The 26,726-nt window shown below is 44.7% G+C and overlaps 2 protein-coding genes across 15 annotated transcripts in view; one reads left to right on the top strand and one right to left on the bottom strand.

Moving 5' to 3' along the window:
* KLHL3 (kelch like family member 3) overlaps positions 1–25,135 on the bottom strand; it is a 113,542-nt gene extending 88,407 nt beyond the window's left edge. For 5 of the 10 annotated variants that reach the window (XR_005839639.1, XR_005839641.1, XR_005839640.1 and 2 more), the window contains exons 1-3: positions 24,998–25,135; positions 22,098–22,234; positions 19,395–19,515 (exon numbers count right to left, since the gene is read on the bottom strand). The gene's annotated coding sequence lies outside the window, so the exon portion shown is untranslated. Of the gene's footprint in view, positions 1–14,046; positions 14,118–19,394; positions 21,325–22,097; positions 22,235–24,997 lie in introns of those variants that run through there. The other 5 variants (XM_046900462.1, XM_046900464.1, XM_046900465.1 and 2 more) reach the window with 4 other exon arrangements.
* On the top strand, positions 13,682–26,715 carry MYOT (myotilin). Of its 5 annotated transcripts, none has more exons than XM_040647221.2 (10): positions 13,682–13,754; positions 15,875–16,048; positions 18,392–18,542; positions 20,619–20,717; positions 22,678–22,721; positions 23,138–23,270; positions 24,365–24,572; positions 25,032–25,197; positions 25,700–25,833; positions 26,131–26,715. In XM_040647221.2, the coding sequence occupies exons 2-10, from the start codon at positions 15,960–15,962 to the stop codon at positions 26,301–26,303; spliced, it is 1,197 nt and encodes a 398-aa protein (XP_040503155.1). In that variant the 5' UTR covers positions 13,682–13,754; positions 15,875–15,959; the 3' UTR covers positions 26,304–26,715. The 5 variants fall into 5 exon arrangements, with proteins under 5 accessions (XP_040503155.1, XP_025010789.1, XP_025010788.1 ...); XM_025155021.3 differs by having other exon boundaries at positions 22,672–22,721; XM_025155020.3 differs by having other exon boundaries at positions 15,449–16,048.
* The last annotated feature ends 11 nt before the right edge of the window (positions 26,716–26,726 follow it).

Raw genomic sequence — 26,726 nt, 5'->3', positions numbered from 1 at the left:
CAGGCTGCTTGACAGGCCAACAGATTTGTCTGACACCAGCTGCTTCCAGATCAAATGCTGCACATGTCACTAAAATTAGACTGATCGTATTCCTGGAGGGGACTCTGCCTGTGCCCTGCCTTCGCCTGGGCTCCCCAAAGGCAGAGCTCACAGCTCAGCATGGGCCAGGCACACACAGCTCTGTGGAAGACCAAACATCATTGCTCATCACTTGAACTTACCTCTTCCTCCCCATGAAACAAGGGAGCAGCATGTGCCACTGTCATTAGAGCTGGTCACGAGAGCTGAAAGTCTTCATTTCCTAGTGTTAGAAATAACCGCGAGAGCAGGTGTACACTTATTTTTCATTTGAGAAACATCTGTGCGTCTGTGATTTACCTTTATGCAACATTCTGCCAGCTCAATTTTCTACAAAATGGTTTGGGCTTTGGAAAATTATTTCCTAGTTTTATTTGACTGTACAGCAATGGCTTAATTCAGGCTGCTTGAATAACAGCTTTGGGAACTGGCACTTCCAACTGCATCACCTACACCTCAGTTCGACAAACATACCTCTAAATACAGTGCCTAACAGTACTCTGATTATTTGCACTTTCTACACATGACTTATGCTGTGTAAAAACATGCTGGAATAGTATATACACACACACAGAAAGCCAACCGCTACGTTTTACAGCACAACAGACCCCCACGTTCTGTGCTTTGTGGTGACACTGCAGTGCACACACTGGGGATGGCAGTCTTCTGACCACTGCAGCTCTTTCAGAGGTGGTCCCACAACATACCCCAAGTCCCAGCAGTTCTGGAGACTACAGCAGGAGCCGGCTGGTGGGCCAGAGCTGCTGGCACAGACTCAGGCTCTCAGACACCAGCAGATGCCCCAGCTTCTCCAGCGGAGAGACCAGAGCCAGGGCCCAGCCTGGGCACAGGGCAGGGGGCAAGCTGGTACCAGCCCCTCACTCTGCCCCTACAGGAGTCACACAGAGCCAAGATGACCAAATGGCAGCGAAAGCAGAGAGAAGAGAGCTTTAAATAACACTTGCCTCACAATGCAAGTGCTTGAAAGGGAAACCTAGGTTTCATGCTTAATTTGCAAGTCTTAATCCCACACAGGGACTTTGCCCTGTGTGTGAAGTGCTGGCACTGCCTGTCCCCCATGCTGGTGGCTCTACATACAGAATGTGTGCCAATGTGACTACTGCTGGTGGAGCTGAAGCTGGACAGGATTAAGACCAGAAATGCACAGCAAGAACACAGGCAGCCAGACAGGGCTCAGAGGCTCTGGTACATCTCTCTCTCTCTTCCATCTCTAAAACATAGGGGCTATCGGGCAGAAGCATTTGAAAAACATGATGCAGGCTCTGCAAAAGCTGCCCCAGCTTTCTGTTTGCTTCTGAGTGCAGTTTAGCTATTGGTACCAATTTGCAGACATCCCCATTGAAAGTGCTCCCACCTGAGGCTCCGCTTTCCTTTTATTCCTGTTCAATGCAATGTAAAGCAGCAAGGTAAAAGTAAATAGGCTCTGGGACAGAAGAGGCTCTTTTCGCATTCATTCCATTTTGGTAATTACTAATATAGCATTGCCATCCCATGCTATGCTGGATGATACGGAGTCACAACTCATACAGTGCTGGTCACAAAAACTCTGTCTGCATGAAGGAAGGGGCACACAGAGCAGGTCAGGAGGTCTAGTTTGGGTAGAGCAGTAATACACACAGAAATAACAGGTCATCGTGGAGCACAGGATAGCAAAACCATGAGTCATGCACATTTACACACACTGAGCGCACAATTCAGATCTCCTAAGCGTGCTGGAATGAGATCTCCACCTCCTCAGAAGGTGTGCTCCAATGAAGCACAGAGCTGGCCAGGCTGTGCTCTTCCTTGGCTCCATTAATTTAATCCTCATTATGACTCACGCGAAAATCATCGCTGCACTCTAGGGTGGCTGGGCAACGGGCTGCCTGAATCTCACTGCCAGAATTCCTACTTAGGGAAAAAAAAAAATGGCTGTGGGATGCCATATGCATTAGGATTGAGGCCATTTCACTATCTACTCCACGTGTCCATATGGGCACTGGCATCTTCGTGCACTTGCAACCTTCACGTGTCAGAAATTCTGGGCACAAAATCCACCTGCATTCCTGTAGCCCTGGCATGCAAAGAAGTACACAGGTTTTGGGTTTTTTTTCCACAGAGAAGGAAGGAAGGAAATGACCAGGATCTGTTTTACATGGCACTGCCAATCTGAGCCCTAAATATCCTGTGTGCAAAACCCCCACCCCTGCAACAGCAGGGACCATTTCCAGATGAGCGTCAGCTCACAGCAGCAGAACCCACAGGCAGAGTACAAACTTCAGCCACAGCACCAGAACCCTCCTGCTGAGCATCCCCCTGAGGTTTATTTTAACAACTCCAGATCCTCATGATTTCAAGTGGAAGCCTAGCATCTCTTAAAATAAGCTCTAGGCATCTTAATTTCGGTGCTTAAAAAGGGATTTAGTCTCTTGATTCTAGGAACTCCAGTTTGACTCAAGTGTCCAATATCTGTCGGCAGTTCAGCTGTTATCCAAACAAGGGGTGGGAAAGACAGGATTTTCCAGCCCCGAGAAACAGCTGTGCTCAGAAGAGGTATGTAACAGGAGGAACAAAGTCAGCTCACTCAGCCCTGGGCTGAAGCCACTGGATGGAGCCCAGCTGTGGGCACACACCCCGCTAGGCGGCCCTCGAGCCGCACCAGGAGCTCCGAGCTCTGCTGCAAGAGTTGGACCTGAGAGCTGCAGGGCCAACAGAAGGCGGTGAGAAGGGAGAGATGATGGGGATCCCTCCCTTCATGCCGTGCTGTGAGTGGGATGCGTGCCATGAGCAATAACACGCCAATAACGTGCATACTGGCACTGCCTATGGATACCAACATCCCACTGATTTCATGGCCACGCGAGCCATGTGCAGTGAAAATGCTCACTATCTCATCAAGGACAAGTCTTAATCAATTCCAAAATTAAGCTTTGAGCTGTGCTTCTTCCCCACATGAAGACTACTGTGATATACGTTGTTATATTCAGACTGCCAGTGTTATTTTCTTGTGACATTCTGTTCTGTACAATGGACAAACTCATTTTAAGCTTTAGCATAGAATTTCAAGCATGGAGACAGCAGACACTTGTCAGCAGTTGTGCTGCTCTCCATGCCTGAAAGTCTTTGCTAATCCCACAGCAAGCCTGTCCTTAGAAGCCAGAGCACCTTTTTGTCTCTCCTGGACAACATGCATGGAAATTCCCACATGACTTTCAAGTACAATTTCTCAGATGTAATCCTAATATCCGAACTACTTGGAGGAAAGCATTACAAACCCAACACACAGAAAACGAGCCTTTGACGCAGCGCACATCTTCTGAAAAAAGGCTATAAAAACTGCCTCTGTATTCAGCTGCATTTCTGCAATTCAGGACAAGCTTCAGACCCAAACAGGATTTGGTAGTTTCTGTAAATACCCCATCAATGGCTATTCTAACCTCTTCAATTCCATTCATGTCACCAACTCACAGCTACAAGGTTCACTACCGAAGCGGGGCTATTTCCCCATTTAGCCACATAGCACAGAAGACACGGAGCTCAGGAGAGAGCTTTTACTTTTCCACTGCCTTTAGGAAATCCTCATTCTTAGCAGTTCTATGTTCAAATCACTGTTAATATGCAGAGCTTAGGGTCACAAGACATCCAAGTGCCTAGAGTACATTCCCAAAGTTTAAACACCTACAGAAATGAGTAACACCTTGAGGTACATGCAGATGGCTTGCAGAATGCATCACCCTAATTAACTGAAGGTTGTTTCCCTGTCTTTCTATTTGAGCCTGTTTTCTAAATGAGAGGCATGCTAGTACATTAATATGATGATGTAGCCTAGGCCTGCCTTACCTCTAAATGTAGATTTAGAGAAGTACTCCTTCCCCCTACCCCCAGTTCATAACACAGCATATTTCAGATCCAGCAGATGCTCATTTTGTTCCTAAAACAGATTTAATGGGTTTTCCATGACCTAAATACCTGGCAAAAGAGCTCTGTACAACTATAATACTTTCCTAGCCCGGTGTTAAATTTGTCCTAGTGTTGCACATCACATAATTCTGCAGCCATGTCAACTATTCAGGTAATGCTAGAATGTCATCATTATGGTTTATGTCGACAGCATGATCTGTATGTACCTTGTAATCATTCTGGTGTTGGGTTGCAAAGGTCCCCGGACTCTTCATTTGGCTGAGTCTAATTCTGTCCTCCTCACAAAGATCTAGAGTTACACTAAGTAAAGGCTGACATTTACAGAGACACTAAGGCTGCTGGAATGACTCACCAAGGTAAAACCTCGGCTATATATTCTTTCAAGGGCGTAAGCTGTACAGTGCCAACGTTTTCGCTAACCTGCTGCAGAAAGGCTCAGCAAGGCAAACACGGGCAGAGGGCACGTCATGCATGGAGCTCAGGGAATGCTCCTCTCTGTCAGCACAATGCCTCAGCAGCGTTCGGGGATGGGATTCCAGGTGACTGAGAACAGGGAGTTAAAAGCAACCTGGAGCAATCGCTCCTACCTGAAAGAAAAGGACACATTTCAAAGAGAAAACACCTGCTCAGAGCAGCCTACCAGCACCTGCTTGGAAGCTGAACGACCTCCTCTCATTTTCACTGAGAAGCTGAACTTGCACAGAAGCCTGCTGTTTCTATCATGTGAAACCACTCTGAAGCAGCACCTACCATCCAATACACTTGAAAGTCTCATGACTTACCAAATATCAAGAGCCACAGCAACATCCAGTCTCAACCAAAATCAGGCAGCTTTAGACTAAAAATAGTGCATGTTTAGGTGATTAAACTTACAAGCCTTTTATCTATTCCCATGAGTTCTTCTTTATTCAAGTCCAATATTAACAGTGAAAAAATCCAACACACCTATTAGAAACAACTGTAAAACGGAAGAACCACACAACATGGGGTAAGAACACAACATCTAACATGGGCTGTGCACATTCAGGATGAGTTTGTCTCCAAACCATGGTGCTGGCAAGCAATGGGAAATTCAAGGATGGCTTCTGCTTCTGACTGTGGACACCCAGGGCAGCCAGGCACTGACCTCCCCATGACAGGGTCTCCCCTTAATTGAACTGGGAAGATCCCACTCTGGCAGGAGCTTAGCCTAGTCTTCTTCGAGGGCAGGTAACTGACACCACACGCACAGCTTCCTGTGTTGCCCGTGGGAACACCAACTGCTTTGCACACTGCGTGACATCAGCCCAGTTCCACTTGCAAGAATGACAGCCATCATCTTCGGCCATGGACTCTGTTGTGTCAGGAGGTCTTCGCTGCCATCATCACACCATAAACTAATGCCACAAAACTATGCCTTGAGCACAAATGCATAAGCTGATGCTGTTATTCATCTTAGGCATCTCCCTCAATTCAACACTGATCACAGATTTGGAGACAGAGCAGAATAACCAAGAGTGACAGCACACCTACTGGAGAATTAAGTTTTTCACTCTACAGAATTAAAGGGGGCATAGACCATACAATGCAGCTTTGTTAATGCTGCTTCAGATATCTGTGAAGACCTTTTATGCAGGTATGTTAGCCCAGGAACTCCTCATCAATGCAAACATGCCTGATTTGTACTACTTTTTTTTTTTTTTCTTAAAGAGCAGAAAAAAAGAAAAAAGAAGAAGAAATCAGCCCAATTTACAGGTCCTGAACAGTGACCATACTGACTGTTACCTAACAGTCTGCAAGGAGGCAATGCTAGCAGTGTCACAGGGACCCACGGTGGAGAACTGCCAGGATTGGTTTGTGGCGGGAGCCCAGGGCAACTCAATAACATTGGCTTCCCTTCCTCTTCTCCCACATCCAAGGGGTTAGGATTATGCAGCAGTCCTTGCATCACAGCACTGCCCTGCTGAAGGGTGCATGATACAACCTTGGACAGGAGCCATCCTTGAACTGCTTGGGAGATACTTAAGAGCAACAATCAGAAGTATGAAGGCCATGGGTAGTCTAAACACACGTGTAACTGCTTTGCTGGACCAGGGCCAAGGGCAACACATTGCAGGTTTGAATGAGACACACAGTGACCTGTTCTTGTCAGAGGTGTTCAAATGCCATAAAGCAGCCCATTGTCCTACATGGCCACCCACAGCTGCTCAAGGCTACACCAGTCAACCCCAACTAAATGCAAAATAGCCTTCAGTACCATCTGTTTTGACGAAAAGCAGGGAAAAAGCACATCTCAAATCCAAGCAATTTGGATCACATCATAGCAAATAAACCCATTATTGGCACTAAATCCCAGTCTGCTGAGATTCCTCCATATCTCTACACCATGCCCTTATCTGCATCTCCTTAGGCACTCAAGTTAAAATACAGAAAAGCCTTGGTGGAACCAAGGAGCCAGGTTTCACAGGTGAATTCTGTACTTTGCATCAGTATCAGTAGCTTTGGTTAAACACCCCCAGGCTGTGGAGGTAACCTGAGCCTATTTGCAGATATTAAGAATGCTACTACAGTGCTACAACGAAAACAAGACAGCTCTAAAACACTGGTTTATTCTTGTCTTTCCAGGTTCACAGCGTAAATCCAAAAGATTTACTCAGCCTCCTGCAAAACTCAGCATCCTGGCAGGGCCAGGGGAATGTGACAGTAAGTACAAACACTGTTGGGTCAAGTATATTCAGACTCCTAAAGCCTTTGTCTCCACCTCGCCCTGTTTATTTTTCCCCACACTCTAGGTAAAAGCGGAAAGCCACCAGTGTTTTGCTGACCATTGGTTTCTCAGCCAATGAAGTCCCTGGTAGCCATTCAGTCCACTGCTTCAATTCAGCCATTATCTACTCACACTCAAAGAGTTGTCTGCATGTTTTTAAAATTGTTGTTTATGGTATCTGAGAAGTATTTTGTAAGGATCAGCTCACAGTTGTATTCAAATGATGTGGCAAAGGTCATCAGGAATAACAAGATCTGGACCCTAAGCCCTCGAAAAGTGATTTCTGGCTTGGAACATTTCCTAGCCAGAACTGCCACGAGAACTGATGGGGTGGGGAGAAGACTGCAAATAACCGAGTGGCTGCCACACAGCTTAGCCATTTGTCAGCCTCCTTCACAGATTCACTTCAGAATAGACAGTTGGTTTAGAGCAGAGGGCAAGAGCTGGTGAATTCAGACTATTTAGAGAGAGACTGACATCTGAACTGAGGCTGGAAGAGAAAGAGAACAACTTGGGTTACTTTGGAGGAGACAGAGACTATATAAAGACCATCACCCCAGCAAAACAAACTCAAGCAATGCAGTTGCACATTGCAATTACTACATACACCAGAGATGCCCTGGAATCAACTAAACCAGGTAGGGATCTCTGTAGAAGGGGGCAACTATTGGAAAGCAACATTGATCTTTACGCAGACTACACAGTGTAGGCAATGAACTGCCTTACAACATAAGACCAGGAACACTTACCAGTTACCAGCTCCCCTTTCCACTGATTTTGTGGTAACAGTCCAATGAGTCATTTTCTCATGGAGCGCTCGAACGGAGAACTCTCCACGGGGTATTTATTAGGTCTGTGCATGCACAACAGATAAAACGCTTTGGCATCTTTCAAATAAAGTGCCAGCAACACAAACGAGCTTCTGCAGATCAGAAATTCAAACTAAAAAAATTGCTTTTCTTCACTACATACAGATGCAGAGTCCCTCAGGAAGCCTGACTGGATCTCCCTATGGAATCACACCTGTGTTTACAAAGGTAACGAGCACTCATTGAGCAGCCCAGCTTGCACTGCAACTTCAGCTGCTAGCTTTAGAACTCAAGCTGTCTTGTTCCACAAGAAGAGAGGCTGGAACTTTGGTTCACTTACATTCCAGAACAGCCAACATGCTTCATTTGCAGTGCCATCAAACAAGCATCTTAATCGGTAAATGATCCAGACTACTCACATGAATTCATCTCATTTATTTCATACCAAGAAGGCTGAAGTGGAAACCTCTCGCTGTAACCTCCCTCATTATGTTGTGTTCACTGGAATAGATATTTATTTTCCTGCATTTTTATTTTCATTTAAATGCACACATCAGCCTTTTAATAAGCACTGGTCTGCAGGTAAAAAGGAAAACCCCAGTCGCCACCCACTTCAAACACATCTAGAATTAAATCAATTATTGTATGTAAAAAAAACATAACAAAAACAATAAAGCCAGAGAGATGAGATCATCTCAATCATAGAAGGTTGCACTGCTCCCTAATAATTATTTCAGTAAGGAAATGCTGAGGTCAGCCACCTAACTCCAATTTTTCCTCCCCCAGGGTCTGCAAAACATAAGAGCTACAAAAGGTCAATTAGTGGTATTTGAATGTCGTGTTCATGCTACACCCACCTTACAGGTACACTGGTACAGAGAATACGATCAGATAATAGATTCTGCAGACTTCCGAATACTACGAAAAAGTAGGTATTACTATGCCTGTCTGATGTACAGTAATTTCACTGGGACCTTGACAAAAAAAAAAACAACAAAAAAAACAAAGAACAAGACTTGTTTCCAGTCTGGCATTATAATCATTCCATTTTTTTCTCTCTTATTTTGAGCAGAGGCCTGTTCATCATCAGTTCCTGGTAAGTACGCTGCACGTTTCTTTGTTGGAAAGCACACCATTTTAGTACCCTAAGCTTACTTACCACCTAACACAATTTGAAACAACAGTGTTCAAAGAGTAGCCAGAAGACATTATGCAGTACCAGGCCAATGGCTTTGGTTTTGACACAAGCACCTGAAAGGCCCTGATTTATTCCACAACAATGAAGAAGCGCTCTTCGTAGCCCTTTAACATCACCTTTTTGCATTTTATTGCTGCCAAGCCCATCACTAATTAACAGTCCTTTTGCAAGGACTAATTTCTACCTATAAACATTCAGCTTTCACAGTACAGCAGCATGCCTGAATTTGTCATTTCAGAGGAAGTCTGCACTCTGGTTATTACAGAAGCTTTTCCAGAGGATTCTGGAATATTTAAATGTGTTGCTGAAAACGAATTTGGATCTGCAGCATCCAGCGCACGCCTCTCAGTTTCCCCAGGTAAGCAGATGAACCTCTGAGCTGCGCAACTGAGCTTGAGAGAATTTGCTGCAGCTCAGCATCAGGCAGTCCCAGACCTGTACCAAACAAAATCCAGACCCAAATGCTTCCACTGACTCAAAGAGAAACGGCCCCAATACAGCTTGCTTGGGTGCTTCTCAAAGATGAATGCAAGTTGTTCTGCATTTTTGCTCTTGCCTTTCTTCCTTACAGATCAGGGTAAAGATGACAGGGTGGGAATGCTGCTCTGTCACCAAGGAGTCTCATTCCTGCACTTCATCCCTTCAGGAACCCCAGCTTAGCCCAACACATCACCTGTACCTACACCTTCATTACTGTAACACACACTTTGTCTGGTTTGTGCTGAAAGCCATCTCCAAACAGAACACCTTGTGTGTAAACCAAAGCTCACCAGCCCCAGTTTGGTTAACACAGCTGTGCAAGTTTGGGCTTAAGCAGAGCCCAGGCAGGTTGATCTCTCATCTACCAGAACACCCACCCCAATTTCACTCCAGGTTACTGAAGCATGCTGTACTGATGAACCTCCACTGCTTTTTGCCTGAGTTGTGGACGATTCTCCCTTTAGGAGCAAAAGAACTGGACAGCTTTGCGGGTGCTGCCCACATGCCAGCTGTGCAAGTCACCATGAAGAAACCCAGCTTTGCCAGGAGCAGCCAAGTTGCAGCCAAGGACAGAGATGTGCCCAGCCTGCCGTCCTACAGCACAGACGCTCCAGGGCTGGGCAGTCGAGCAGAAGCCACAAACTTTGGCCAGCTAAATTCAAAGAGCGAAGCTGAAGATTTTCATGGAGTTTATGAGAACTCACCTCAGAATTCACCTCTGCGGTAAGACAGAGAGACAACCACATCCCTTTATTTATACATACTACATAGGGAAGGAACACACTAGGCACCATGGCAATACAACTGCAAAAGTCCCGTGCCCCATGCCCTAGCAGGTCAAACATGCACTTCCAGCAGCCTGAACTGTTTCCCTAAATGACAACAGGAGTGTTCAACATCAGCTTAGCTACAGAACAACACAGGTTTGATTGGCAAAGTACAGAACAATCCATAGGCTCGAGTAGGTGCATAATGATATCTGCAGAACTGCCTGTCTGTAGCTTTAAAAGCATGGCCCCAAATCAATAGCCTCTGAAAGGCCTTAGGCTCCACAACAGTGCACAAGGCAAAGACCATAGCATGTAGGAAATCTCAAGCGAGCACTCTGTAATCACCAAGTTCCTCTGTAGCCTTGAACAAGTGGCATCACCTCCTGTTCCCATTTACCATCTTGGCAACTCCATCCTAGATTTTTGCAGTGTTTTCAAGGTGCTTACTGGCACAACATAGAGCTCCAACAGCAAGGGCTCAGAGGCCCAAGCTCAGCGCTGTAAAGCAATTTCCTCCATTCCGTTAGCAAAGGGGAAGCCATGATGTGTGCCTCCTCTCCCTGCCAAATGCCAGCGATGCACTACGGCGATCCCGTGACACCGTGTGGGAATGGCTGTCCGTGACCAGAAGCATTCTCTGTGCTATAGATTATTTTTGGATGTACTCAGCCACTTTAACTAAACCAGTTATCTTAACAATCCTGAACACCCTCCTCCAAACTCACTACTGGAGAGATCATATTTCAGGATAGATCTCTCTGGGTGCAGGAACTTTTCACTACATCACTGAGTAAAAACAGGGTTTGCTTCAGTAACCTGCAGATATCCCTCAGTTGTCACATGGCCCTCCCAGGCTGAATTTCTGCAGTGACATCAGCTGGGGCCCTACAAGAGCCTACAGCAGAATCAAGAAGGTAATCAGCAGACCTTAGGGACTGCAGCACTGCCAAGCTGCAGAAGAGTTGTTTGCAGCCTGTGATGAAGCTGTCCATATGCCATCATCACTTTCAAATATCACAAGCCAAGCACAGGAACACAGCACTGAGTTTGAGTCAGTTCATGCTCAACTACCCCAGTCCAGCCCTAGAGATTAAGGTGAATTTGCTTCAGAGTGTCTAATAAGGAGCTGCACTGCTTGTAAGCTTTACCTGACAGTTAGCTTCAGCAAGAGCAGACACTTAATTGTCTACCAATCAAAAATGAAAGCTTTTCTATAACCCCCGGCAAACCTCCTAGGAGGAACGGGGGCAGCTGGAGACAGATGCTGGCCCTCCTCTCAGAACAGGACTTACTTTTTCATCCTCCCTGCAGACTGCTCACAGGCACTCCTAACCAGCAACCTGCAAGGAGGCTCTTTCTGATGATACTCACTGCTGCATTTATTGCTTGCACCTGAAGTCCTGCATCAAGGGATGTAACATACCACCAAGATCAGATATGCAATAGCTTTTAAAAATTTTGTTTATAGGAGATGTTAACTAGCATAGAAAGCTGCAGAGTGCTTGCAGCTGGCAGCAATGCTGAACCACATCCTGGAAGGCATGAATATATACCTCAAGGCACAGAGAAACAGAACAAGAATTTCTAGGAGCATCCATCAATATGCATTTAAATATTTTTGAAACACACAGCCTTAATGCAGGGTGCTCTGAAACAGCATTGTGAATGGGACTCAACATTGCACAGGTCGCTGTTAATAACAATTAATCAATCACCCGTAATGATTAGCTGTAAAATAACTGATTAGACAGATTCAACCATATAACTAACACATAACGCATGTGGTTGAAACTGTTACCAGAAATCCTGACAAATATCATGCCCATAGAACAAAGCTACTACTGGGAACAACTCTAAAACAAATGAAATCTTTGTACCTCTTAATTTTTTTGCTTAGCAACAGCCACTCCATAAAAGCCGGAAATGCAGTTCTAGAGGAGCACAGCTCCCATTAGTCCTTTAGAGCCCTTTATACTTACAGGTCACAGCATCCTTCCCAACAGCCTTAAAGAAAGGGACCAAAACCAGCCCTGCTAGACTCCATACTGATTATTAAGTTAACATAAGCCACTTAATCAAAGCAAAAGAAGAGGCCTCAGGTGTTTTAGATAGCTTTTACAGTTCCTCAGTAAATAAACAAAAGATTCCTAGTTTTTTTTTTTCCCTATACATTTGTTGCTGCATCACTCAAGGAACCAGGAGAACCTGCTCAGATGCAGTGTGTCACCAGCAATAAAAAGGAAACTGAAGTAGTACAGAAAACCTCATCTCAGCAGCTGGTCAGGCACTATTAAGTTCCCCCAACGTAAGCGATCACATTTACCCCTCTGCCTTCAACACTTGAGCTTCTAGTTCCTTTAAGTTTCTTTCCTACGTTCTGCATCTCTCTCACTCCTGTTCCTTCTCTCTCACACAAGTCGTGCCAGTTGTGTGCAGCTGTTTAAGCACAAAGCTGTCCTCCAACAGAAGCCTTGCAGCCCACCTCAGTTTGGAAAGCAGCACGCTGCAACCTCACTGAAGCCCACAGGAAGGCAGAAAGCCCATCTGCACACAGAGCTGGCCTTCAGCTGCTCCCAGCTTCCTGCAAAACAAGCCCTTCTGCCACACTTATCCTCCTTTGTTTATTTTTTAAAGTAATCAACCCTCTCTGTACAAACCACACTTTGTTTTAACTAAGACAGCAACAACCAGGGCCACGCTCCTTCCCTCTCTGCCTTTCACCAGAAGGAAATGAAAGAAATTAGCACTCAATCAACACCTGCTTGTAGATATTGTCCACAAATGGTGAGCTGATGCTTAAATACAAACCCTCACAGGCTAACTCAGAGATGGCTGTGGTGGAGGACTCACTCTTGCAAGGCTGGGCCTGCACAGCCTGGCTGCAGCTTGGAGGTTTTTTAAACAATAGCATGCATGTTAGGAAACGGTTGCTAAACTATAATTAAGATACTTAAATGCTATAATGCTAATTTAAGATGCAATTAAGTACTGCAGCCTTTGATTAAAGGCACACAAATCACCTAATCTGCCAGCAGGATCTGGTGAAAGCAGCCTAGCTGGCTCTCCTGATCCAAGTTTATATACATAATAATAGCCCCAAACAGCAATATATCATCAAATAATGCTTTACCACCAAGCCCACTTAATTGGCAGTATTCCGCTTATGAGTGACTCTTCAGACACACGTGGTTATTCCACCACCAGCAGTGTTACTGTGTGCTGTGCTGTGAGCAGCGGTGCTGCAGCTCAGGGCACTGCCAGCTGTGAGCAGTGCTGCAGTGTGCTGCTCACCGCTTCCTTCCCAGCCCTGACAGCTGGCTTTTCCAGGGTGTACGAGGCTCTGAAAGCAGTACCGAGTTTTAATCACTACAATTAGCTGCTGCTAGTTGTGGTAAATGAAGAAAGAAGGAATTTCACTGAGCTACTCAACAGAGCAGGACTTAGGGGGGACTCCATGGGCAGGTCTCACCACTGCCCATAGTGTGATTTGCTGACTTCAGGCACCTGCCAAAAAATGAGGTTCTGGCCCATAAATAAAGTGCTCTCAGCAAGGGCTGGGCTGGAGACTCTTATTCTGACACTGGTGTAGGCAGGAGGACAGGCAGGTCCAGCAGTGTCATTTGCTGGCAGCACATTAAAGTCTCTGGTCTTATAATGCTACGCAGAGGGCTACTATGACAGTCTGTGTCAGTGAATGACGGTCCCTTCCCAAAATACGGGTTAAAGCCCAGGTGACAACTTCTAGGCTGTAGGTAAGGTTTTTTTTGTTTTGTTTTTTGCAGCACTTTTTATTGCAAATCTGGTTAGTGAGTTAGCATGGGAAATTACAGTGTGCTGGGTAATGCTGAGATAGAAATGGAAATGTACCTTTAAGGTACCGCAGCGTCAAATGTGATATGGAAGGCAAAGAAGGGGAAAAAAAAACATTGAAAAAGCAAAGTGGCTCTTACTGCTTCTTGTTGGCATTTTGTAAAGTCCAAACCTGTTTGGATTTTTGTTTCCACCCAGAGCATGGTGGAATGATTGGAGGGAAACATAACTTACCCCTCGCTGTGAGGAGCGGATCTGTGCGTTGTGGGGCAGCAGCTCAGTGCCTTATAGAAAACTGCAGTGTTCTAGGAAAGAAAGTAAAGGTCTGTACAGAGCCTGTACGTAAACAGAATGAATCTGTACACTGATGTCAAAGCAGTATAAAAACAAGATTCGACCAGTTTTCTGCACCAGTGAATGAGAAGATAGTTTGGATACGCTCTAAAAAATCTGAGCCGGCTTCAAATTCCAAGAACACAAGCAGGGGAAAATTAGGGAACTGTTACTATGAAACCTGTTTACTTACTGTTAACTTACAACTAATGTTTGTAATTACCTTTAGGAAATGAAAGCTTTGAAAGTATATAAGACAAGAGCAATGTCTTCAGTTGATTGCCTCCCCTAGGAATTTCTCACCTCTTTGGGCTCTCCAATGGGAGGAATACAATATACTGTGTATATATAGCAGCTAAACAGCTGATCTCAGTGGGGCAAGATTACAATTTTTTCCAGCACATGTAACTGTGTGGATTTACATTCTCATTTTTTATTAGTAACTTTTCATTTATTTGGTGGGGGAGGAATTGGTATCTGTTTATCTCAGAGCTGAAGTTAGTTGTCAGTCCTCACAAACTTACTCAGTTCACTCAGATGAAACGTTCCTGTGCTGTGAATTGATAGGATACCTACATTTAGATACCAATGGCTTCCAAAATAAATGGAGGACCCCTAAAGCAGCTCGGCGTGCCCTACTTCATCCTGCAGCTATGCCATTCCAGAGTTATTAGCCAGAACAGCAGATCTCAGGGAATGGCTTCCAACAGAGAAGTGTGGTCCTCAGTATTCCAAGTCCCAAATCTCCATTTGTTACATAAAGCTCTGAATTCAAAAGCTCCCAGACAAGAAATCAGGATGCTTGGTTTCCAAAGTTTAGTTTTAGGTAGAAAATAAAGTGGAACTTGCTTTGTGCTTCCCTACAGCGTAAGGAATTTCTCAGCACAAATAACCAATTCTGCATATAATTGTATATATAATATTTTGTCAGGGTATGAAGCTGCAGGATCCAGTGACCTGTAGTTAAGATGATACGTTGCATATCACTCTGCTTAGCAATATTATCTCCAGCTGCCTGTAAATTTGGTGATGGGTTATCGCAATAAATGTATTGTCATTCCTTTCAGAACTGAGAGGGCTCTTGCAGATAAGATAGCTGTGGTGAGCTCCACAGATGGGTCTAATAGAGTGTGTGACTCGTTATTGTAATCTGAAATGTTTGTATAGTTTATCAGCTTAAGCTTTAACTATCAACTGCCTGAACATCGTATTCTTTGGACTGCTAACGACTGCTCAAAACACAGTATTTCTGCCATTACAATTGTGATGTACCATTTATTTTATCTGTATTGTCTTCCTTAAGGGAAAATCCACTCCAAGAAAGCCTCTATCCTGCAAGGCCAGGGTTCCATTCTATTCAGGAGCCCAGCCAAGAAAGCTTTTGTGGCCTGCCACCTAGTTTTTACCAGCCACCCACCCAAAGCCAGTTGTCACCAACCAAAACCCAGGACAGTCGTGAAAGCTCTCCTATGAGTGTCCGTAATCTCCCATCCGTTTCCTCTATGTGCCAACCAACCATGTTTAACTACGAACGTCCAAAACATTTTATCCAGTCTAAGAATGTGTGTCAAGGGCAACAGCAGCCTCCAGGATCCTCAACATCTACAGAGTCAAGCAGGCAAATCAAACAGTCCTCCATTCTAATCCAGCCTCGTAACCCTAGCGGGCAGAAATTCTCCTCCTCGTCATCGCTGAGCTCCTCAATCACGCTCTCCTCACCTTCCTGTAGTGCCCCTAAGGAATCCACATATCCCGTCACACCTGCATCTGCGCAGTCTCCTGCTAGCTCATCATCTGGGCAACGGCTTATATCCATGCCTAACCAAACCCCCGCAGCATTCCTGTGCTCAGTGCTACCCTCGCAGCCTGATTATAACAGCCAAACTCCTCCTATGGAACCTCAGTAAGTATACACAGGCTTCTAACCTCCCCTTGCTTTTGTCTGGCCTGGCCTCTCCTATGTACTAACAGACCCGAACCCAAATCTGTGGTGAAGCCAATGGGACAACTCCCACTGACTTCTGATGCGCGAGGCAGGGCTTTGCATGAGCGCAGTGAGCCAAGACAGGAGGCTGAGTGCCTGCCCTTGGTGTCTGTGGGTATAACTGAGGGTTAAACTGCATGGCAGTCAAGTCATGGGCTGCTCTGCAGGTTTGTTGGGCTTAGTTTGAACAGTTTATTTTGATTTGAGGGAAATCACTTGATTAACGGTATGCAGAACAGAAGATAGACATATAGGGCTTATGAACAGGGAGGAAGGCAACAGTAGTTCCTACATAACTTTAAGATTTGGTCTCTTCTCCCATTAAGGACAAAACCTCCCAACAGGACGAAAGGTTAATGGCCTCAAGTTGCACCAGAGGAGGCTCACGCTGGATATTAGGAAAAATTTCTTCTCTGAGTGGCCAAGCATTGCAACAGGCTGCCCACAGGGAGCTGCTGGAGGCAGCATCCCTGGAGGTGTCCAAGAAATGTGTTGATGTGGCACTGAGGGATGTGGGATAGCGGGAATAGTGGTGATGGGTTGATGGTTGGATTGGATGATCTTAGAGGTCAGTTCATTCTGTGATTCCTCGTAAGTCTCAACAGTGTTTTCAGGTTCCAGCTCATGATGAGGATCTACAATATCTATAATATAGCTTTCATTAATCATACGTGCTAGCAGAAAGGCAGCCACTTTAAATTTTTACCCCTTAAGACCAAGGACTAAATTCTTTCCTGAATATGTATTATATCATTTTGCCTTTGGGCTGCAATCCAAATACCTCCCAAGCTCAGTAAGATCTCTAAGGGAGCTGGGTCTTGCCTTCTCACCAACTTGTCTTCCTGCCAGTACTAGCCGGGGGTCCACTGAAAGTCAGTGTAGCATATCCAAGAAACATTCAACTGAGGATATTAGAAAAATGAAGGGAGTAGAGGGCTCCTGCTGACTTGGATATGAATTCAGGTTTAAGTGTCAGTTTGTGTTTAGGAAACCTGAATGTTTCTGGGTCTTTCTGAAGCACAGCACAGAGGGAAGCAGGAAGGTAAGACGAAGCAGGCTAGCTGGGATGCTGAGAAGCAGTTTTTAAAAGCACTGCAGGAGTGTTTGTGGGTTAGGTATGCATCTGGAGCAACTGATGAGTTTTGTGTACACAGTGGAGCATTTTTCTTTTCATAGCAAGGGGCTTTGCTGCCTCGCTATGCCTTTCATGTAAGCTGCTCGGAAGAATTAAATGCAACGTCCTGTGAGTTGAGAAATTATTTTCCTAATCATTATACAAATGGACAAGAGCGGACATGAGACTTATGAACCTGTTGGGCAGGCTACGAAAGCTAATAAGTTATAAAGTGTGTGAGCTATTAAACCCAAATAGTACTGAAACACAGAGGAGAGTTATAACTGTTTTGCCTTACTGTAATCAGCAGACTAAACTCCCAAGCAACAGCAGCGAGAGGATTTTGGATAGAAACAACTGTAGAACACAACTGCAGCATGTGAGGTCCTGCTGCACTTAATCGACTGGCTTAGGTCCTGCCAGAGCACTGTGACCTCTAAGAGACCTTCATAGTCTGTTCTGAGGGATGCTCCTCTCTTTCTAGAGGAAACTTTTCAGGATCAAGCCTAACTTCTTACTATAGCCAAGACTTGATTGATTCTTGAGTATGGGTTACAGGGTCAGGCTTTGTGGGAATTGTAGCTTGGACTTCTAAGGACTCCTGTGGGGTTATCTTGGCTGTGGAACATCTGAACACAAATGCTTCCAGGGGCCACAAAGTATAGAATAATTAATAAGCTATTTGTTCATACGTAATTGAACTAGTTTGTAATCCTGCTGTGGATTTGCAGCTCCCAAAGCCTTGTTTTTAACAAATGAAATTGTAAAGAAGTGCAGTTTTTGCTCCTGGACAGACTCTCCAAGTTCAGTGCAATTAGTGGTGCCCTTAAAACACTGCTAGCCTGACTCCACACACCCCAGCCAGGGTGGGAGCTGCCGCAAGATTTAGCAGTACAGAATGGAGACATGCAGCAAGCTACTTAGACAGTGGTGTGTGAGGACACTGAATGACATGGTTAGACAATGATGCTTCCCTTTTTCATCCTCAGTTATGCCACCTGGCCTATCTCCCAAATGCTTTACAGGTTCATTTGAACCACAGCTCCTATGCAGCAGATTGTCATCTCTGCGTGTATTCTGTAAAACTGCAGTGACACAAGCAAGCCTACAGAAGTAACTTTGCTTTCTCTTCCTGTGTGTGTGAGTAGTTACTCAAAACCAATGTACAAAAAACAAGCTAGCATCAACTCCATGCAGAAGACATCTGACCAGGAAATCAGAGGAACAAAAGAGGCCCTCATCCAGGACTTGGAAAAGAAACTCCGATGCAAAGACAACCTTCTCCAGAATGGGAACCAGGTAAGGGAAATCTGCTAATTAAAGAATCACTTTGCTGCAGTTCTTATTTAGTGCAAGGAGGGATGCAGAGACTGGCTCTAGGACCCCAGAGGCTGGAGTCTCCAAACTTATCAGAAAGCAAAAGGAAGCACAGGAACAAGTGGAAGATCAGCAGCACATGGTTAGGGATTGATGAAAACTGGCCTGAAGGTGTAGCAAGAGAGACAGCAGCTGTCAGCATGTATGTACGCAGCTACTGGGGCAAATGAGTGCCTGCTTTTGCCTGGACTACAGTAAGGGAGGCACTGGCTTCTGAAAGCCATCTGAGGTAGTAAAGATGTCTTAGAGCTGCTGTTGCTTTTCCCTCTAATCCCAACTTCTTGGCCAGCACACACCATTAAATTGATCTTTGAATTTGCGCAATCAAATTAGGCTAGAATCAGAAATAAGGTACATGTACAGGAGAGAAAGGCACATATTAAGAGCCATGGCACAAACTTTAACTTTCTCCTGAGAATCTTGCTGAATATCACATCCACAGACAACAGAAACCCAGGAAGAACCCCTCAGTTCTTCAGGCACAATCTGACCTTGAGTTCCAATGTTGGGTTGATAAGCTACCCCAAATCATTAGAAAGTTGGAGAAATACCCCTGCTTATTCAAGAGAGTATCACCACACGTGGTAAACCTCTTTGATTTCTTTTAGATGAATGATAACAAACCAAATAAAACACGTGACCTTTTGTCATAAAGTCAGTGAGCTGCAAGAGAGTCTTAGACTCAGTGCTTAGCTATTTAGACTGTGAAGGGACAACATACAATCCCCCTCGTCAAGAAATCCAAACCTGGGAGGAGAAAAAAAAATGGCTTACCAGTAGGGAAGCACATTACAGCAGCATGTTGGAGTCAGCAGGTCTGTAGTGCAGGAACTTTGCTGCTGGCTGAAGGCAAACTAGTAAAATCCCAGGGCTTATAGTCTCTGTCCTCTTTCCCCTGAAGTAGAAAGGAGTTTTGCCATTGTTATCAGTGGAAATGGATTTATGTCATATATAATCTTAAACACGGAAGAAAAAATACTAGGTCAAATATGAGTTAATATGTCCCTAACAGGAACACCCTATCTGCTGTAACAAAGTTTGCCATTGCAAGCCAGCATTTCTTCCAATAGGAAGCCAGGCTAAAAATAAGGCTTATGCAATCACTGCTGTGTCCTCCTCCCTTTGTCCTCCAACACCGTCTGAAGCAACTGACGGCCTCAGCCACACCTGATGCAGCAGTGAGCTCAGGGATACTCTCCTAGGTCTTTATCTCTTCTAAGGAGTAGATCCCAAGCCTTCCCAAATCCTTATCTACAAAGGAGTAATCACATGTATGTCCTGTACATGAGGTACACAGAAAAAAAAAAGTGGGAATCCAAGTTCCAGGTGCTTGGTGTTCACAGAACTAACATACTTAATCTCCTCCAAAGTAACCAAACTGGGAGACCTTGCATTTAACTCTACTTGTCTTCATCCTCGTGTGCTGTATTTGTACTGTTGGAACTCACTGCTACATGACTGAAACACAGTCTGGTCTTCTCTCAGAATGGCACACAGCATTTCACAAGGTGGCGGCTTTGCTGGCGTAACACTCCTGTGTGCTATCAGGGCTCTGGTGTTCCTCTCTCTTTTTGGGAACAGGGGACACTAGCACCTAGCCTCTAGCTCCTGAATTAAATCCACAGCTGAGTGACTTGGAAAGTTTTCCCAGCGCTAACAGAAAGATACCCTGGGACTCTGGCTTCTGAGATAATGCCATCAGTTACCCATAAATAATCACAGAGCAGAGAAAGGAGGCGTGGAAGGCCACAGATGGCATTAGGGAGGCTTTGATGAACAGGCAGTTTAATCTTTTATGCATTTTGTTGCTGTATATATTGAGGATGACTTCAGTAGGCATCACGGACTGCAAACCCACTGGAACAGGCGTAGTGTTTCTATTCAGACACTGTTTTCATTGACAACACCCTGACTTTGTGGCATATCAGTGTGCTCTACAAGATTAACTGAAATAGTAAATGGACTTATAACTAGAATTCCTCCATGCTCTGCTCTAAGCGATTAACTTATGAAGAAAGAATGGCTCGCAGGCTGCTCGGACCAGAAAACGCTGCATCTGTGCTTGAAGCTCAAAGTGAAGACATGCAGAACACACAGGTAAACGGGGGCCTGTCTTGAGAGGGGCAATTTCCTGCTGATTGTGCTGTGAACTGCTTGTGCTTGAAGAGAGAGAGGGTTTTCTTGGTACCAGCACAGGAGAGGGAAGGGAAAGGCTTTTGTCAGCATAACTATCGTTTAGGTTTTGGGGGGTGATTGTGGAGAGGTTTGGAGTTTAAGCACTAAATATTGGCAGTACTTCTACCATCCCTTGCTGGGCCTGATCTGTAGGAATGACCTCTCTAGGGAGGAATTACAACAGCTGCTGCCCAGCGCTGTGACAGGCAGGAAGGACAGTGAGGGATCCAGGTACCCACTCTAGGAGCCTGAGTTCAGACTTGGCCAGCACAACAAGATTTACACCTGTCACGGTTTGGAATAAGTGACATTGACTACAAGAGGTCGGGACCCTGAGGTGGCACTGGTGGGGTTTTATCCCTTCCTGAAGCCTGCAATCATTAAGAGAAGACAAAGCAGTAATTTTAGCAGCCCACATGCTGAGAGCCAAAAATCTATTATGACTGGCATGTTCAAAAACATTCTAGCGGGTGACTTGCATCGTTCATTGGTTATTCAGAACGGGCAGGCTAAAAGCTCTCTCTACCACTTCTCTGATGAAAGTCAGTGGAAATATCTGTGATGTGGCACTGGACACCTGGGCTGCCAAAGAAAACGTCCCTCCTGCTGCAGGCATGCAGGCAGCCAGCAGGCTGGCATCTACCTTTCAAAATGCAGTTAGCAAAACTCAATGCAAGACACGCTTAAGATCACTTAAGAGAGGTATGCACACTGAGCTATTTCTCCCCAACAATCACCTGACAAGAAGGGAACATTATGGGTATCAGAGACCTCTTTTTTTTTTTTCCAGGGAATAATGAAACATTCGGTCAAAGCAGAATAGCTGAGATTGTTCAAAGTGCATGAAATGCTCCATAAAAAAGCAGAAAGGAGAAACTGGGTTATGTTGGGGAGATTTTTTTCTCATTGTTCTGACTTATTTTTACATACTGCAGTCACTGATTCATTTATCCTCTGACTCCTGAGGAATGTAACTATGTTATCAGTCCATATAATAGTGTCAGAACTATCAGCAGCAACTTCCTCACCACAGCATCATCTCACAAGACAAACAGCCATTGTACAGTACCTGTGTACATGAGCAGATGCAAGCAGTTTGGAACACGGCGTTGAACTCAGTCCAGCTAACCCTTTCAGCAAGTGATACTTCCCCTGAACTGAACTTTGCATCTATGTTTGAAGTTTAAACCCAAGCTTAAGTGTTCCACAGCAATGGAGTGCAAAGGAGTGCAGAACCAAGCACTGTAATGGCAAACACTCCAGAAATTTCCGTGCAGTACTTTTTTCTATCTGATTCCATACCTAAAATGAGTCACTGGTAGTAAGCCCTGCTTGTATTTTCCAAACATCCAAGGTCCCACCAGGAATTAGTATGGAGTACTTTAGTAGAGGTACCATGTGATTGTGGAGTTGTCAGTAAGCTTAGTTGGCGCTGTGATCTAGAAAGAAAAATATTTTCCAGCTCAGCATGTGTTCACTGCTACTGGTACCATATTTAAGTGGCACAATACAATTCTTGCCAGTGATTCCACTTCTATTCCTGCTATTGGGAAGGACACTCCGTACTGAATTCTCATTTTAGACACTGCCACTCTCCCCTGTAACAAAGGTTATTGGCTTGCCAAAGGAGCAGTGTGCTAAACGAAGCTGCTGCACCTATCACCTGTACAGAGTGATGAGAAGCTGTCCCGCTCTATTAATAGGACTCTCTGGCATGGCAAAAAGTCTAGAGTGAAAAAAGGGCATGTTATCTTCTGCTGTGGGTTTTGTTACATCTTAACCCAGCAACTTTTCAAGTAGTCAGTCTGCTTAAAATGGCTTCTGATTCAGCTTATAAACTTTGTCTTGTTAATTCAATTTTTCTCTTCTTTCTGAGCACCAGAATGCAGAAAACGTCAGGCTGCAGGTTCCTACAACACACGTAAGGTAATGCATAAAAGCCAGTGCTGCGTGACTCTTTGTGACTTATTTCAAACATTTCTAGGCAATGCTAGTATCGCTTCGCTTTTTGTTTCTAAAGTACTTTTTCTAAAGTAGTTATTACTAAATTCATTCATTTCTTTCAACTAAAACATAGCTATTTGTGGATGATGGCTGATGCCTATGGTCTTAATCCAGTCAATTCTAAGCACAGCACTAAAGGTTTAAAGAATTCATGTGTTTCTATGTTGAATTGAGTAACTTGAGCAAGATAAGTGGTTGATCAAAACTCGTGCCTTACAGCTGAAAAACAAGCTAGGTCTGCACTGCTGCATTCCTAAGCCTCTTGAGGGACTCAGTGCTTCAAAGGGATCTGCGCTGTGGTACATTTACATGAATAACTGTTACTGTCCTCCTCTTAGGAGCAGACCATCCTCCAGAGGAGATGAACGTGGACATGACTCAATCCAGGAAAAGTTTTTCCAACCACGATTTACACAAGTGCCGGAAGATGTAATTATTGAGGAGGGACGATTCTGCAGGCTCGACTTCAAAGTAATACCAGCCTCTCACTTTCAGTCCCCTTAGCTGTGTGGTGTATGTAGCACAAGCAGAGGTCTCTGAGCTGCAGTGCCTTTGTGGCTCAATAAGCCAGAACACTAACAGCAGATTTCCCAGGGTCTCCCTAGGCAGAAGATGGGTAAATGTTTCTACATTTTCCCTTGGATAATGTAAGGGGGATTAGAGCTAATGGTTAGAGCTAAATAATGGTAAACATGGACCACTACAGAAAACCTGTTATAGCTCATGGCGAAGACCAAATGTTAAAGCCTTGCTCCAAGAACCTATTTAGAGAGGCAACTGTGCTCTGCACTGGAACTCCCACTGAATTCTGGCACGAAAACGCGTTCAGCAAGACCTGTGTAGGACTGCCTGCCTTTAATGAGTCCTCCCTAAGGCTCGAAGTATTCTCTTGCTGGAGCAGATAATCTGGCAAGAAAATGCACTAATTACAGATAAACAGAACAGCAGACTGGGCTGAGACTACGTGGCAGCTGTACCAGCCCTAGGGTAAGAACAAACCTAGGGCTTGCACATATGTAACCATACTGCAAATACTGTCTGCTGATCTGACTGTGAATTGGCTTGTTTTTCCTTAATTACATCCACAACAACTTCCACTCCCTTGCCTTAAGTAAAGTCTTGCCAGACTTCAACATAAGCAGTTTGCAGCAAAATAGCTAAAGGTTAACTTCTGTATGTCATGGGCAACCTAGAGCATGTCTGCAAGACACAGTTTATATTATCAAAACTGTGTAGGTAACATTGATACAGTACTGGGTGTGAGATTAGATAAGTGAATTCCCTCCCTCCAAAACCACAATAAGTACCTCTGACCTAATCAAAGCTACCTTACAGGATGGAAACAACAGGGGTTTGTGGCAGCAGCATCCTCTGTTCTTGTAGATAGCGCTCATCTCTCTACAGCACTTCTCTGTGCAGCACCACACACATTCAAAAATAGGCAAGACTAATTTTTTGTAGTATGACCATGACCTGATCACCTAAATGTTTCAAACTCTATAGCACTGAAGGGTTGTATTATCGTAAAGCTGTTCAACTCTCTGCTGCCTTCCTCTCCTTCACAGGTTAGTGGGCTGCCAACCCCAGATGTGATGTGGTATCAGAATGGAAGGATGGTTCATCAAGATCAGTTTCATAAAATGATAGTGTCAGAGAAGGGATTCCACTCATTTATTTTTGAAGCAGTCAAATCATCTGATGCAGGAACATATGAATGTGTGGCTGTCAATCGTGCAGGAGAATCATCCTTCGCAGTAAAAGTGGAAGTAATTGGTAAGACAGAGAGAACTGATAACTACTTGGCCACATTCTGAAAATCTTAGTATTCTAATGCCTTCCTCTTTGCGTATGTGGTATTACAACAATTAGGAAGCACAAATCTCCAGACATTTCAGTTCAAACAGTAACAAGAAGTCTATCTTTTCCAAAATTATTTTAACACGTAGCATTGGGATGAAATATTTCTTCAGAGCACTTGTACTGGGGAATTTCAACATAACAGAATCTCTAGAATTTGGGATTTACTCATCTTCTAGAACTGACAGCAGAATGTAGATTGACTCCTAAAATGGGTTGTATTTACTACACCCCTATGCACATGGGAGTTGCCTGTAGGTTAAGAGTTGCTGGAGGGAAAGCGTCCTCCTGAATTGAGCATTCTGAAATCTTAAAGCTTGATAATAACGTTTAATACTTACAGTAACTCCTTCTTATCTTTCCTCTTTAATTTAGCAAAAGAACATCACACGCCTCCAACTTTCATCTTCAAGCCACAAAGCAAAAAGGTTTTTGAAGGAGATACAGCCAGACTCGAATGCCAGATCTCTGCCATCCCAACTCCTCGGATTTACTGGAAAAGAAACAATGAAATGGTACAATATAATACAGACCGAATAAGGTATCCTACTAATAAGTTGGCTGTTAGTGTACTAGAAAACAATAACCACTATTTGTTAAATCACATTTCAATGAGCTGGTTAATGAAAGCAGCAGCTGGCTGGCCAGGCACACTGCACATGATGAACAGGCCCATGTGCCGGACAGAAATGATGCTCAGAGTCTTGTTTTGAGGGCACAGCAAGATGCTGCTGAATTCCAGCAGTAGCTACAAGGCCCATGCAGAAGCATGGCCATAGGACTAAGATATGCAGCGTGTTCGTCGAGCTCTGACGCTGTGGGGGCTGCAAAAGGGCCTTGGTGCCCCCATAATGCTACCATGATGTGCGTTACCACTGGTTCGTAACAAAAACTGCAGCACTGATGTTCCCATAGTTCACAGTGTCCTGCAAGAATTGTTTGAGGGCTCTTTCAGCTCCTCAGCATGTAAACTGGCTCTGATTTCAATGTCTTCTCATTTTCCTCCTCCAATCACTTACATGTAAATACTTTTTTTTCCCCAGCTTGTTACATGACAATACTGGAAGGATCTGCCTCCTGATTCATAATGCAAACAAGAAGGACGCTGGGTGGTATACAGTATCTGCAGTCAACGGAGCAGGTGTGGCCACGTGCCACGCCAGACTGGAGGTTGCAAGTAAGTACCACAGCACAGTGCTGCAGCCACAACCTGAACTGCCACCTGCTGCATTCAGAACAGACCCTGATGGTTCACCTAACAAAGCTTGGCCTGCTGGAAGGATGTCTATCCATCCTGCTGAAAGCTACAGTGTCACTGATAGCAAGGAGGGGGAACGTAGTCCTTCCCCTACATTTCCAGCCTGTCTGTTAAATTCTCTTAAGAGCTGGCTGTTTTACGTTGCAGATAAAAAGCAATTGAGTTGCTATAGCCTGAGTCTGGGAAGACACTGAAAGGGTCTTTTTTCTGTTCCAGCACATACAAACAAGCCAGTTCCAGCGCCAAAGCAGCTACGAGTCCGACCAACTTTCAGCAAGTATTTGGCCCTCAATGGCAGAGGGCTGGATGTGAAACAAGCCTTCTCACCTGAGGGAGAGTTTCAGCGTTTGGCTGAGCAGTCTGGACTGTATGAAAGCGATGAACTTTAACTGGAAACAAAGAGGAAAACTCGTACCAATGAGAGACAACGCCAACATAGCTGCAGTTAACTGGTGATAGTTCTAATTAGCCAAATACCTATCTGTGTATTTTTACTGTGACTCTTGCACATTCTGCTGTTCCCATTTTACCACGTTAGATGATATTTCTATGGGTTGGTGAATATAACCATTTTCTGAGTATTGTATTTTAACGACAGAGGCTGAGCAGGCAGGCCGGTTAGCGCTCACAGCGCGGGTGGTTTCGGCCCCACCTGTGCTGGGTTACATGCTGAGGTAGATGGGTTTGTACTGCTTCTCTAATACCGCTCTTGATGAGAACTCTGTACTGTCTGATTACTAAAACCAAATAGAGTGTTTTTATGAGAATTAAGTAGAAGCAAATAAAACTTTAAACACCCAACGCAGACTTTG

This window comes from Gallus gallus, chromosome 13 (genome assembly GCF_016699485.2).
Source record: "Gallus gallus isolate bGalGal1 chromosome 13, bGalGal1.mat.broiler.GRCg7b, whole genome shotgun sequence".
NCBI classification, from domain to species: domain Eukaryota; kingdom Metazoa; phylum Chordata; class Aves; order Galliformes; family Phasianidae; genus Gallus; species Gallus gallus.
The sequence above is the reverse complement of the archived record's forward strand: the minus strand, read 5'-3'. Positions and strand labels throughout refer to the sequence as shown.

What these genes read in the sequence shown, in the direction of transcription:
- MYOT (XM_025155019.3), top strand. Translation starts at nt 15,615, where the DNA reads ATGAGTGTCCGTAATCTCCCATCCGTTTCCTCTATGTGCCAACCAACC. An exon ending in AAGACATGCAGAACACACAG is followed by an intron (nt 20,718 to 22,671) that starts GTAAACGGGGGC and finishes CTTCTTTCTGAG; the next exon opens with CACCAGAATGCAGAAAACGT. An exon ending in AGTAAAAGTGGAAGTAATTG is followed by an intron (nt 24,573 to 25,031) that starts GTAAGACAGAGA and finishes TCTTTAATTTAG; the next exon opens with CAAAAGAACATCACACGCCT.